The sequence below is a fragment of the Pseudopipra pipra genome, chromosome 1 (genome assembly GCF_036250125.1).
Source record: "Pseudopipra pipra isolate bDixPip1 chromosome 1, bDixPip1.hap1, whole genome shotgun sequence".
Classification (NCBI taxonomy): domain Eukaryota; kingdom Metazoa; phylum Chordata; class Aves; order Passeriformes; family Pipridae; genus Pseudopipra; species Pseudopipra pipra.
In genome coordinates this window covers 79,481,174-79,496,208 of record NC_087549.1, presented here as the reverse complement: position 1 = coordinate 79,496,208, position 15,035 = coordinate 79,481,174, and the positions used below count along the sequence as shown (strand labels likewise).

The 15,035-nt window shown below is 40.7% G+C and overlaps 1 protein-coding gene across 1 annotated transcript in view; it reads left to right on the top strand.

The window, feature by feature from the left end:
* LOC135417653 (uncharacterized) overlaps positions 1 to 14,671 on the top strand; it is a 34,676-nt gene extending 20,005 nt beyond the window's left edge. The window contains exon 2 of the mRNA XM_064662063.1: positions 14,629 to 14,671. Within this exon, the coding sequence (XP_064518133.1) occupies positions 14,629 to 14,634 (6 nt within the window). The 3' untranslated portion in view covers positions 14,635 to 14,671. The remainder of the gene's footprint in view (positions 1 to 14,628) is intronic.
* The last annotated feature ends 364 nt before the right edge of the window (positions 14,672 to 15,035 follow it).

The window sequence follows — 15,035 nt, the reverse complement described above, 5'->3', positions numbered from 1 at the left end:
TCACTGTATATTAGTAACAACTAATAGTCTGTCCTCAAAACTGAGGAGTTAAACATTGCTATGGAAATGGATTACAAAAATTTGCAAATAGTTTGATACTGTTAGAAATAAGCTACTGTGCATGGTATGTTGTATGGTGAACCTCATCAGTAATGGCAGCTACATAACTGCTGGTATTACACAAATAGGTCTGCGAAGACATATAGAGTATATAGTGAACATTCACCATGACTAGCAAAATGTAAATTGTAGCTCCTGAAGTACATTTGAATAGTGTATTGTGAGTTATTCGGAAAGTTGTATGCTATACAGACACATGCCTGTATCTTTCAAATCTTATCAGGTGAATCCTAAGCAAATTTCCTAAAAGATTATTTGTTTGTCCTGGTCTCAGGGAATGGGACTCTTCTGATAGCAATATTTCCGTGCATTCCAGCTCTAGTCAGACTTGTTTCCAACTGTCCTTTACACTGCATGTGAGACTGTTGACACGTGGCATACACTGCCACACTGTGTGACTTTATAGTTGGTTATGTGGAAAAGTAATGCAAAGATGGAAGTCAGATAATGGGACTCAGTCAGAAGAGTTCAATCTAGAACTACAATCTAATCTTTGTGCCTAAGAACTCCGAACATGGTTATGGTAATATATTTTGGTTTTGTATTTATTCACTTTTGTATTCACTTATACTTCATATTTCGAACTTTTAAGTGGATAGATTGTCCAGACTGACAGTGAACAGACACTGTGGCTTTGTTATGCTTGGTATTTGAGAATAAGGGATTTTTACACAAACATAAATCATTCATGAAGGCATAATCCACAATCTGGTAGCTATGGACATTCAGCTGTTCTGTACAGCATCAGTCAATAGAATACAAGGCTGAAAGTGCATTGGGAGTAAAAGCTAAATCACATAGGCAACTCAAAGCAGTAAAGCAAATTTCTTCTTTGGATTAATCATAAATCTCGAAGAAATGTTCTTCAATTACTGTAATTTGTACAACCTTACTCTTAGCTATGCTAAGTATGCTTAGTATGATTAGCTATTCATTTTGCTAGCTTATGGCTAATTTATCAATGAGCCCAGATCACTTTGGATTACTGATCTTTCCTCTTCATTAGATTAATTTCCCTATTTCTTGTGTCATTTATAAATGTTATCAGGAATTAATTTGTATTTCATTTCAGGTCTTTGATAAAATGTAAAATAATAGTGGGTTTAGGACTGTTCACTGAAATTCTGCTAGCAACACACCCTCTTTGATTATTAATCCATGCTAAAGAAAGCTCAAAGAAATATTTATCAGCTTTTTAATCTACTTTTAATGTGTGAATTTCCTTTTTTTTTTTTGCATGAGTCTTTTTAATTGAAATATTATGCAACAATGAGTTGATAAGCAAGGTTCTAAGTAAATAACAGGAAACAGATCCTGTTGAACTTGCCAAGTATATCTTTATCAAAAGTAATATTTTGGTTTTCTCTTCTTGACTGGCATTAATTACATTTTAATCCTTTAACTCTTTAGCACTTGAATTAATTATTTATTAATAGGCTTACGTCAGACATTTAATATTTCACCCAGGATCAATATCAGGCTGACAAGCTGTTACCACACAGATTCCCTCATTTACCTTTTAATATGTATGCAAAACTTCAGCTATCTTCCATTTGAAACTTTGTTACTGTGCCAAGTTCTGTTGAACCTTGATATTTCTACTCCAACCTCCCTCTGGAAGCAGGCTATTTCCCAGCATCTGAACTGGAGTTGCATATCCCTCCTCTTATATGACATCACCTCTCTTTCCAACTTACAAAAAACCCTCAAACAACAACAACAAAAAACCCCAAACCAAACAAAAGCCACTCACTAACTCCCACCCCCCCCAAAAAAAACAAACAAGCAAAACAAAACAAAACAAAACAGAAGACAGAAACCCCCCCAACCACTGAAAATGAATCTATCATTTGCTTGAAATGCATCTATGATTTCTATCTAGAACGGCACCTGGAGTATGTTGATTAACTTTATTTCTAACTCCTTAAATAAACACAAGACACTATGCCCCCCTATCCTATTTATCAAATTTGATAATCATTTATAGTGTTGTTGCCTAAAAGACCGAAGAGAAAAAGACTCCAGGCCAAATTAGGTAGGAGATAAGATAAGGGAGCAGAAGTTTTAATGAGCCTCCAGGCACCAGGAATACAAACCACCGCTCACGTCTTCCGACACAGGTGCTACGATTTTATAATGATGTCCATCCAAACCCTGCTCGTCCACACCCCCCACCCCATTCTACCCCATTCTGCCCCAGGACACCCCTTCGAGAATTGAGGTGGGGGAGTTTGGGACCCCTCTTTCATCATCTTCTTCCTCCCCTCCGCACGTTGAGTCCTTGGAGGCCCTCCAGAGTTCTGGGCTTGAAGGTAATTGTGCCTATGTTTGCATCTTCTGGGGTGCAGACTTTACAGTGTTTTCTGCAATTCCACATTGAAAAGAAGACTAAACAGCTAACTGAATTTTGAGGGATTGATATGGAATGGGGTTTGGTATGTGTAACTGCTAAGCTACTGCCATTAGTTTCACTGGAAAATACTGGTAAAAGGTATAATACCGTAAGAAATGTAATACACCTACATTTAAAATCTACAGTCACTACATATCTCCTTCTAAAGTCTATAAAAATTAAAAAATCAAAACCTATAAGACATCAGTGTCTTTTGCTTCCTTTAGTGATTTCACCCCCAGCCCCTCACCTCCCCAGTTTATAATTTCATTCACACTGCACTCACATTATGTATGTGTACTAGGTTTTTACTAGAGTGCTTTTTTTCCCTATGAGCAACATACTAATTTTTCTTAAATTCCCACAACTTTATTCAGTCATAGGATTCATAGGATTTCTAGAGCATCTAGTCAAGTGATGCTAAATAACTTCCAATTATTATTCAACATCATTAATATTTTATCAATTGCTTTCAACTATTCACCTTCAGATTCATGAACATAGTTTGAATGTCTTTCAATTTGAAAATATAGAATGATGTATCTGCAAAACATAAATGCATTGCTTTTAAAAAAGTGAAAGAATATGGCTAAAAAAAATTCTTAATTTATTTTTCATCACTTCTCCTCCCTAAATAGAAAATGTAATTATGGTGGATACTTCTCATAAATTCTGCAGTATTTGAGCCTTCTGGATTTCAATTCATGACAAAACTCCAAACTACAGATAAAGTTGCAGAGTCATCCAGAGAAGAAAATCTTTTGGTTGGAAGAGACTCCTATTTGCCTCCTAAATATTTCAAGAAGAATCTATATAAAATTCTTCCTCACAGTTGCAAATGGTTAAGTATACTAAGTTTCCTGGTAAATGAGATGTACTGTGTTCCTAGTCCCCTGCTCCTTACTGTGGCTGCAGGGAAATAGACCTTTGGAAGCTTTGTGCGGTTGTATTTGGAATACAATGGAAGCTGTTGACCTGGTATTTTGTTAGTGTCTGCTTCTCTACTGCACGGCTACTTCTCTACTGCTGGCTCTTGAGTAAAGGATGTTAGCATATGGTATGTGGACATAATGTTGTTCAGAATTTTCAATAGAATATTCCTGGGCAGTAGTTGTGTCTCAGCATCATCACTCTAAGAGGCTGAGGCAAAGTAAAAGTTCCCAAGTATAAGGCAGTACTTGTCACAGCTGGTATGTACAGCGATAGCAACAGAAAACTGCATGGCACAGCATTTTCTTCAGAATTAAAAATGTGCCTATATTCCAAAAGAACCTGCAAGGCAATATGTAACAGCATCATACACAATGTAATGAATTAGTCATGTGAAACTATTAATCAAACTCCTTTCACCAGTTGCTCCTCCATTAATCCATTCCTGTCAGAAATTTAACATTACAAATTCTTCAGACATTTCATACACCTATCACTGTTTAAATTAAAGTTCAGCTTCCTCAAGTCTTATTTTCCCTCAAACAATCTGTTTTTCCCAAGGAATGAGACAGTAAAATTCCCATAGGAAGTTGGTTGTTCTACATACTATGAGAATCGGTTCTGGAATTATAGACTTAGAATTATTTCATGCTTAGCAATGCACGACTACAATAGTTAAGCTTTGCGAAGTTTTTTATTAACTGTAAAATAAAAAAAAAGAAGAAACCAAGGTTTCTTTATTTTATGGATGAGTGACATCCTCAGTACTTTACAAGAATCTGAATATGAGTCAGGAAATAAGTATCTGTGTAAGAATAGCACCGGGTGATACCTAAAATATCATCTGGTATTATTCTTATATATTTGTTGACATTTGGAGAAATGGAATATAAACCTGGCTGAGGTTGCTGTTGATATGATCTACCTATTTTAAGAACTGATGAGAAGTTATTCTAGGAAAACATTTAAATCTCAAGAGGATGGAATTGAAACACCAGAAAACAGACTCCAGGATCTGATGCCTCTAGAAGGTGATTTGGGTTTTACTAGTGTGCCTGATGTTTTGGGGTTAGGTTTTTTTGGCAGTTCTTGGTATGGGAAAACAGAAGCAATTTTAGAAATTGAATATGGTGATAGAGTTACATGATCATTTGGGTTGGAAGGGACCTCAGGAGGTCTTTAATCCAACCTGCTATGTAAAGCAGGGTCAGCTGTACAGTCAGACCAGGCTGGTCAGTGACATCAGATCTGGGCTTAACACTTCCAAGCACAGAGACTGACAAGCCTCTCTGGGCAGCCTGCTCCACTGCTTCACTGTCCTCACGGTAAACTTGTCTCTTTATATCCAGCCTGAACCTCCCGGTTTCAATTCATCACTGAATCTTTCTATAAATCCAGCCAAGGGAGTTCTCCACTGAATCCCAGCTCACTGATGTCCTTCCTCTACCAGGGGGGTCCAAGACTGGATGCAGTATCAAGAATGAAGTGTAAGTGCTGAGTGCAGGAGTATTAGTGCCCCCCACTACTGTCCTGGCTGTGCCCCTGTGAAGAGCATATTCTTGCCATCCCTGCAGCCAGCAAACACTGATGGCTCATGCTCAGTTGTGTCTGACAAGGAGTCCAGTCCCTTCCCACAGAGCTACCCTTAATCATACATGCCTAGCCTGTGTCCTTACACTGGTGCTTCCTGCCCAGGGGCAGCATTTGGCTCTGTCCTTGTTAAATTTCATAAGTTTCCTGCTGACCTGCTGCTCTGGCCTGTCCAGGTTTCTCTGGATGACGGTTGTGCCCTCAGGTGTATTGACTGACTTCACCAATTTGTCTTGTGTAAATGTGACTAGTATGTACTGTCTAACCTCATCATCAATAAAGTTGGTAAACAGGACCTGTCCCAGGATGGACCCTGTGGTACTGGCTACTTGTTACTGGTGTATGATCCATTCACCACTACTCTCTGAAACCAGTAATTCAAACAGGTTTTTACCCATCTGTTTTTTCACTGTTTGAGGCTATAATGTCTTAATTAGTTCCCAAGAATATTTTGAGTGACTGCTCAGGGAAATTACTGTAACTGACACATCCTTCATCCGCAAATACACTCATTTAATCACTTTTTATATCTAATGAATTAAAGGGTATAAAAAAAGACTGAAGTCTTTCTATTTGGTAGAAATTTCTGGAAATACATACAAAGATTATCAGAGTAACATTTGCAACTGTCTGCAAATATTGATGAAGAGAGCAAGTGGAACTGATGCATGGAAAACAGGATAGGAATGTATTTAGGTAGCAAAACACCCTCAAAAAACCACCACTGGTGCTGTGCTTCCATGCTCCTTGGAGAAATAAGAAATGGGGAAAAGAGTCTATGAATTGGAAAAAGTAGTTTACAGTGGTTTCATTACAATGAATGCTTTTACTGAAGGGATTGAAGCCAGGTAACACCTGAAAAGCGAACTTAAGCAATATAAAGAGTTAAGCACAAAATGTAGAAGCAAGCTTTAGCAAGGCACATAGAATTCAGCATTATGAAAGCGGAGACAATAAATTCACTGAGGTACAGGTCGCGCTGACACAGGAGAACATAAACATGAACAGAAAATGCTAGTACACACAAAAAGAGACATATGGGGAGGAAACCAAAGAGATAAAGAGAGGGACATGCCAAGAAATTAGGTATTGGTGCCAAATACCGAAACTCTCTGCCAAATTCATAAGGAAGCTACCCAAATTAGGGAAGGTTCAAAAGTTTAGGAGGATGATGATGAAAAGGACACGAGGTTCATGATGAAGGAAGACCGGAACTCCCACCGAAGTTCTCCCCAAATTAAGGACCACGCCTCTAACTCCGCCTCAACTCCACCTGTTATGAATATTAAAAGTAGATGTTGCAATGTAATGAATATTCATAATATATGATGTAATTGCTTGGCAAAACGTGTATAAAAGTTGGATTGTGTGTTTCTCGAGTTGGAGCAGTTTGTCCAGGGCGACCTGGCTGCTCCCCGGCCGTGAAATAAATACCTCCTGCTTATAGACTGAAATTCTGTCTCTGAGCAGTTTCTCCGCGCCTTGTTTTGGGGCATAAAATTGGCATCAATTTGGCGAGCCAGGCAGGAGCGGGGGTCTTCCTGAGCCAGGACCCAAGGGGCCGGGACGCTCTCAGGGCCCCCCGACTGAATTTTTGTCGGCAGAGTCTCCCAGACCCCTTGGATCTGCGCAACGGTGGACAAGAACCTCCTGCTTCAAATTAAGAGGTATTTATGTTTTGAACTGCAGTTTATAAAAGAAGGTAATTAAGTTGGTGGGGATAGGACGCTATCGCCCAAAAGGGAGCTGGGGGACGCCTCAGCATTAGCCCTAAAGCTGGGTTAGAGTCCCAGGTATTGAAAGTTGCAGGTTAGAGTCCTGCCAAGAAAGGGTTAGAGTCCCTAAACGGGTTAGAGTCCCGGCACTGCAGTGTAAACAGAGAGCAGGTTAGAGTCCTGCCAAGAAAGGGTTAGAGTCCCTAAACGGGTTAGAGTCCCGGCACTGCAGTGTAAATGTCTTTTCTTTGTAATGCTGTGTTCACCCTTTATGTTTCTGTGTCTTGTTTGCAAATGTTCTTGCTCTAATTTACCCTGATCATTCTTTGTTTGTTTGTTTGTTTTGTGTAAGATATTGTCTGGTAATGCATTGGAAACTGTGCTCGATTCAGAAAATTAACCATTTTTAATTCTTCCGAGGCTGTTTGAGAGTTTCTAGGAGCTTTAGGACCCAGAAAGCTCCTTGTACTAGCAAAGAATTCTTGGAATGCGGTTTCTCTTGCTAAATGTTTTGGTTTTTGTCAACGAGTAAAACGAAACTAAAATAAGCTGTTTCATTGCTTGCAGCAGTTTGTTTGTCTGTTGTAAAAAATTAGATGTTGTGTTTTTCATATATGGTATAGTTCTTAAGACGTCTTTTTAACTCTATATGGGAAATGATTGCAATCTCAGTTCTATAAAAGTGAATAAGCTCTTGCCGGCACGTATAAATCCTAGGATTAAAATCTGTCCTTTCTGTTATTGTTCACTGTATGTTAGAGCTTTGTGTAACAATTGTGGTAAATATATTCTGGGTCCAAGAGGAACACAAGAAATAGCGCTCAATCGTACCCTTACCTTCTACTGTATACGCTGTTGGTCAAATCAAGATTTGGCAGAAACTAAGTGGGTGAGATTTTATTGTTGCCACACTCATAGACAGGTATTTGTAACATCTTGGTTGCATTTTCTGTAAGAAGTGTGTTTTATAGTTTGCAGCAACATCCTGTGAGTTTGTGGTAACATAAATCGGACAGCCGACAGCAAAGCCATATCTCTCGGTCTGCGGCGCCATCTCGCGACCTTGCTCGGTAACGCAGATTGCTCAGATAGAAACCAGAAGGTAGGAAAGTTCTCCTATATCAAGTGTGCAAGTGTGAATGTGAGTGTGATTGAGACGCGGCTCTGCTGCGGGGCGAGTGGGAGTCCCGCTCTGCGGTTCCTGTTCTCCGCGAGGAGCCAGGCCAGAAACGGACGAAGCGATTGGAGATTGCGTACATGAAGTATTGGGGCAGAATCAGAAATACTCTAAGACGGTGGAATAGGATAAGGAAAGTATTGCGATTTAAAGTAGAATTTACTGACATACCGAAAGCTACACAGTGTGAACACATTGGTGGAAGCCTAGCCCGATTGGACATAGAAGCACGAATTCAGAGACAAGAATTGCTTGACATAATAGAATATCACGTAAAGGAATTCATAAGAAAAATAGAAAAGGAGAGTGGGAGGTTGGGATACGATCCACTAGTATTAGAAGAGTTTCTTGATTGGACACCCGTTTGGGAACACGATCCCCAGATTAGTTGGTATATTACTGACGCACAGATAGTAGAAAAATCTGGAAGAGCACCCTATAAGTTTGTCTGGTGAGCCCCTACCTCTCACAAAACCTTATCCATTACTACATCACCAGGCCCTACGATAATAATGGGAAGCCAGCAAAGTAAGGACATAAATATGAAAACCCCCCTGGGGTGTATCCTAAAGCATTGGAGAGATCTAGGGGGAGCCCCAGGAGGAAACATAAGCAAGAAAACACTCTTAAAGTACTGCACGCAATGGTGGCCTCTGTATAAACTAGATGATGATGAGAAATGGCCACCTGAAGGGACAACAAATTACAACACTATTTTACAGCTCATGTTGTTCCTCCGTCGACTGGGCAAGTGGGATGAAGTGATGTATTGCGACATGTTTTTCACGCTCAGGAATAAGCCTGAGTGGCAGAGAGAATGCGGAGTAAATGTTGCACCGCAGGACCCCTTGGTTTTAGCTTTGGAAAAGGATAAGAAAAATTTGAAACCAAAGGGACGTTGTTGTGATGCTTGTAGTATCGGACAACAGTGTCTTAAATTAAAAAGAAGGGACAGTGAAGAAGAAAGTAGAATAAGTTTATGGGAGTACCAACCATATGCTCCAGGATACGGGATACCACGACCAAAGCGGAGAGAAGGTGAAGGAGACACTAGCCTATTAGGAGATATTTCGCTAGAGCTAGGAAGATCCAGGACCGGAGCTAGTCCTCAAAAATCGAAAGACAGTTGGGAAGAAAGTAGCCCATCAAAATCGGAGAGCCCCCAAGGAGAAAGCAGCTCGCAGGGACTGAGTAGTCCACAGGGGTCAGAAAGTTACAGAGAAGAAAGTTACAGAGAGGAAGAGGTCGATAAGGAAAAAAGTAGCCTGATGAGACCGGAGGGTCACGGGGAAGAGAGTAGTCCGCCTAAACCAAAAGAAGACAGGAATAGAGATACCAGTACACCGAGAAAAGAAGACAGTGTCTACAGAGTGGAAACTAGCACACCAAAAGATGCTAGTCATGAGAATGAAAGTAGCCCACCAAGACTAAGAGGTAACGAAAAAGAGGGCGATTCCCCCAAGGGAGGATGTAGTGGTATTATTATTCAAGGGGAAAAGGAAGACAACACCCAAAGGTTAAACATAGTGATTCAAATAGATGATAAGAGAGATACCAGAGGGACAGAAGAAGGGGAAGAGAGCAGCCCCGGGCAGGCTGAGCGCCGACAGCGTCTCCTCCAAACCCAGAGAGAGAAGCGACTGGACTGTGTGAATCATGCTAGAGGGTTGGCAGAAGATGACTGGGCAGGAACGGGAAGTGAGGACGAAGAACCGAAACGAGGGAAAAGAAAAGAAAAGAGAAAGAATAGAACAGACACTAGAACCCAAGAAGAAGACGACCCTGGAGAAGGAACTAGCCACCCACACTACACCAGGTCTATAGCTCGAAAGGAAGCAAAAGAAAGAATCGAGAGAAGTTATACAGTAGCTCCCCTTCGACAGATAATGCCCATTGCAGGAGACCGGGGGCGGGTAAAGGTACCATTCACAGCAAGTGATTTGAATAGTTGGAGAGAAGAAGCCCGGAATTTTAGGAAGAACCCAGAGGGGGTGGCTAAGAGGTTCGAGTTGATTGCAAAGAACCTAGATATCGACTGGAGTGATATAGAAGTAATGCTGTCAGAATTAACAGAAACGGAAAAAGAGCTGGTGTTGAAAACAGGAAGAGATAGTGCCGCCGTATTGCCCGAAGAATTGGAAGTTGTATTCCCAAGTAAAAATCCAGAGTGGGATCCAAATAACCCCAATCATTATGAGCTGCTGGTGCAATATAGGAAGCTAATAGCATTAGGTCTGCGGAAAGCAATACCTAAAGCCATTAACTGGGCAGCTCTTTATAATGTTAGACAAGGGCGAGATGAGACGCCTTCGGAATTCTTAGACAGACTTAGAGCTGCCATGAGAAAATGTACACCCTTAGATCCTGCGTCAAAAGCAGACAAACAACAATTACTAGCGTTATTGATGGGACAGAGTAACCCAGATATTGGAGAGAAGCTGCGGGAACTCCAGCATCTTGCAGATGAGAATTTGGAGACAGTGGTGAGTGAGGCTTGGAGAGTTGCAGTGGTACAGAGAAAGAGGAAAAAGGGAAAAGGAGGAAAGGAATGAGGAAGTTGCTAGAGTTGTAGTGGTAGCAGTGGCGGCCCAAAGCTCAGGGTTTCCAGAGATAAATACTAGAGGCAGAGGTCGTGGTTACCCTGCAAGGGGAAGAGGAGGTTTCCTTTCCCAACAAACCAGAATAAAGTCAAAACAGTGTTCCTATTGCTTGCAAATAGGTCACTGAAAACGAGACAGTCCTAAATTAAATAGGAAGTTTAAGAGTGCTACTGTCCCCTATCAGAGCAGTGACTGAGGAGGACCGGTGAGTCATTCCCTAGCAGACCCACTAGTTAAAATGGAGCTAGGGGAGGGTGAAAAAGAATTAGAGTTTTTAATCAACACAGGAGTTATATTTTAGTTTTGAATCAGGAACTAATGCCAAAAGTGACAAATTTGTACAAGTAGTGGGAGCGACAGGCCAACCAGAAAAAGCCTATTTTTAAAAACCTCTCAAGCGTAAAATTGAGAAACAAATAGAAGATTATAGATTTTTATCTACCCAAATCTCCAAGGTCTCTACTAGGTAAGGATTTATTTGTCGAATAATTCAACAAAAATAAACTTGAATTCCAAGTAAGCGAGGAACAACTGATAATAGCTTTGAGCCTGACTATCAGTTGTATAAAACCAGTAATCAGAAAACAATACCCACTGAAGCTAAAAGATAAGAAAGGGAATCGAACTGATAATAGAGAAATTTTTAGAATGAGAGTTACTCAATTAACCTGGACAGTTTTACCTCAAGGTCAAAGGCCACAGAGAGATGGTACTCTTCTACGATATGCAGATGATCTGCTAATAACAACTGGGACAGAAGAAGAATGGGTTAAATGGACTATTTCTCTGTTGAATTTCTTGGGTTTAAGTGGATATTGAGTCTCTCAACAGAAAGCGCAGCTAGTGCAAGAAAAAGTGGTGTACCTGGGAAATGAAATTTCCAGAGGACAATGATCCCTAGGAACAGCAAGAAAAGAAACCATCTGCCAAATGCCTAAACCCGAAACGGTGAGAGATCTACGAGCCTTTCTAGGGATGACAGGTTGGTGCTGTTTATGGATTTATCAATACGAGATACTTGCTAAACCACTGTATGATTTGCTGAAAGAATCTAAGAGTGTCCTAGTCTGGACTCCCGAAGCAGAGGGAGCTTTTAAGAGACTGAAACAAGAACTCATAAAAGCCCCAGCTTTGGGCCTCCCGGATGTAACAAAACCTTTTTGGCTGTTCTCTCATGAACGACAAGGGATGGCTTTAGGAGTCTTAGCGCAACAGTTGGGACCACACAAAAGAGCTGTGGCCTATTTCTCCAAACAGCTGGATGAAGTAAGCAAAGGATGGCCCAGCTGTTTGAAAGCGGTGGCCGCAGTGATCATAAATATAGAAGAGGCCAGAAAACTCACGATGGGCCAGAAAATGACTGTGTTAGTGTCCCACACTGTGTCTGCTGTACTAGAACAGAAAGGTGGCCATTGGTTGTCACCTTCCAGATTCCTAAAGTACCAAGCAATCCTAGCTGAATCAGATGACGTAACCATTCAAGTAACTAACATTGTGAATCCAGCCTCATTTCTAGAAGGAAGAATGTCAGCAGAACCAATAGAGCATGACTGCCTAGAAACCATCGAAGCAGTCTACTCCAGTCGCCCGGATCTCAAAGAAGAGCCATTTGAAGATGCAGACAACTGGTTCTCGGACGGCAGCAGCTTCGTGAAGCAAGGAGTAAGAATGGCAGGCTATGCAGTAACCACAACGGAAGAGGTAATCGAATCAAATCCTTTACCTGCAGGGACCTCAGCCCAAAAGGCAGAATTAATAGCTCTTACCCGAGCCCTGGAATTGGCAGAAGGCATACGAATTAATATTTGGACAGACTCTAAGTATGCCTTCTCCGTCGTACATGCTCATGGAGCAATTTGGAAAGAAAGGGGACTGCTAACCGCCCAAGGGAAAACAGTCAAACACGCAGAAGAAATTCTACGATTGTTAGAAGCAGTCCAACTCCCAGCACAAGTGGCCATAATGCATTGCAAAGGACACCTAAAAGGTAACACTGTTCCAGAGATAGGAAATAGGAAAGCTGATGCAGAAGCTAAATTAGCTGCTGCAAGAACCAAGGAAGTGGTTATAACAGCTCTAATACCAGAAGAGCTAAATACCGACTTCCAACCAGATTATCAGGACTCAGATCATAGATGGATTCAAAAGAACAAGGGCAAATTATTAGACAATGGATGGGGTCAATTAGAAACAGGACAATTAATAATACCAGAGAAGTTAATGTGGCAATTTGTGAAAACAGAACATGAGAAAACACATTGGAGTTTAGACCCACTTTACCAGTATTTGCAAACTAGAATAGCAGGGCCAAAATTATTCACTACTGTAAAACAAGTTACAACCCAATGCGAACGATGCCTGAAGAATAACCCAAATACAGGGACCAAGATACATCAGGGAGCAATAAATCGAGGTAAATTCCCAGGTGAAGTATGGCAGATTGATTTCTCTGAACTCCCAAGAAAAGGGGGGTATAGGTACCTATTGGTACTAACTGATACATTTTCTGGGTGGCCTGAAGCATTTCCCTGCAGAACAAACAAGGAGAGGGAGGTAACTAAAGTTTTGCTAAACGAAATTATACCACGATTTGGAATACCAAGGAGTATATCCTCAGACAGAGGTACACATTTCTGTGCAAAAGTCGTGAGAGCAATAAGCAAAGCATTGCAAATTAAATGGCAATTGCATACGCCCTACAGGCCACAAGCCAGTGGGCAAGTGGAAAAGATGAATCATCTTATTAAACAACAAATTGCTAAAATATGTCAAGAAACTAACTTACAATGGTATCAAGCTCTGCCTATTGCTCTGATTAGATTGAGGGTCAAACCTCGATCGAAAGAAAAGTTGAGCCCGTTTGAAATTCTGTACGGTAGACCTTATGCTATGCAAGTTGTAAATAGTGATGCTGTAGACCAAATAGGCAATCAATATATATATGATTATGTAATTGCTGTTGGAAAACATTTTGATAAAAATGCTGCAGTAGTAATAGAACACCAGCCCAAGCAACCTGACTGTAAATTGCATCCATTTAACCCCGGTGATTGGGTGTATGTTAAGAATCTTTTAGGAAAACCCCTACAAGAAAAGTGGGAGGGACCTTTCCAAGTGCTGCTGACCACCTTCACCGCGGTTAGGATCAAGGAACGACCTACATGGATTCACTACTCTCGAGTCAAGAAAGCTCCAGAAGATAAGCAAGAAGACCTGGCATCATGAATCCGGCTCTTTCAACATTGATCATTGGACTTCTGATAAGTATAGTTTTATCTCAAAACTCTACCTCTGAAGGACCGTGGTCTAATGCTTACATAGAACTACCTTTCGAAGGTGATTTCCCGGAAATGGAGATTTATATTTTACATAACAAACAACCTTACACGCCAGACCCAGGCTATCTCATAGCACAAAAGGGAGACCAATTTCAAATAGGGTGTCGAGAAGTTGAGGGACTAATAGGAAAAACAGATAAACTAACACTGATGATTAAATTCTGGCCAGATGAATCTAAACAGGATTTAATCACTTATAGCCAAATAAAAAAAGGTCAGCCCATTGTTTGGACTCAACGGCCAGGACCAATCTCATGTCAGTGGGATAGTTTTGAAGGAGGCAGAGCACAATGTGAAATTCTATTCGAGTTAAATCATTCAGTGACATTCACCTGTAATAGGGAAGGAAACCCTCCAGGTGTTGACACCGTTAGAAAAAGAATTTCACTAGCTAAAGACCCATCTCGTGAAATCACTCCACAAGTAGAATGTAGAAGAATACATAATTTCACTTTGATAGGACCTCAAGTAATAAGACAGTCAAACGAGTTGAAGTTACTACTAAATCCTACATATTCTCTAAAGAAGGTACAGATGAACATTCAAACAGACATTACACACTTACAAGAAGATTGCCAGCCGTTCGTAAAGCAAAGTCTCAAAGGCTGGAATGCCTGGTTAGCGACTAGGTCACTTCACAAACGAACACAAAGAGATATAAGTGGATGGATTGGCACAGGGTTTGGTATAATGAACACCATAGACCAAGAGGTAATACTAAATAAGTTGAGTACCGTCACTTCCAATCTAGGTAAGCTTAAAGTACCTTTAAGCTCATCTATGCTAACTTTAGCAGAAACACAATCCTTAGTAGTTAAATTGATGGCTCTAATAGCTGACCACACCGCTGAAGATTTTGTCAAGATTGCTGATTACGCTGGAGATATTAGCAAAGAAGTTGCACTTGCTATCCAGTGCGTTCAAACACAACAATGGATACAGTCAGTAGCGGCAGGAATATTGAGAGAAGGGATGTCGGGTATACTACCTCAAGAAATAAGAGAAACAATATTAAGAGATAGCTCCACTACACGATTTGAAATAGACCACCAGGCTTGGTGGCAATTAGTTAATTTTACTTATGATCCACAACAAGAACATGTTGAGGCCTATGTCCTCACCATCAGCGCTGCAGAAGAGAGAGCTATCTTCCCCATTCTAACATTAGGAACT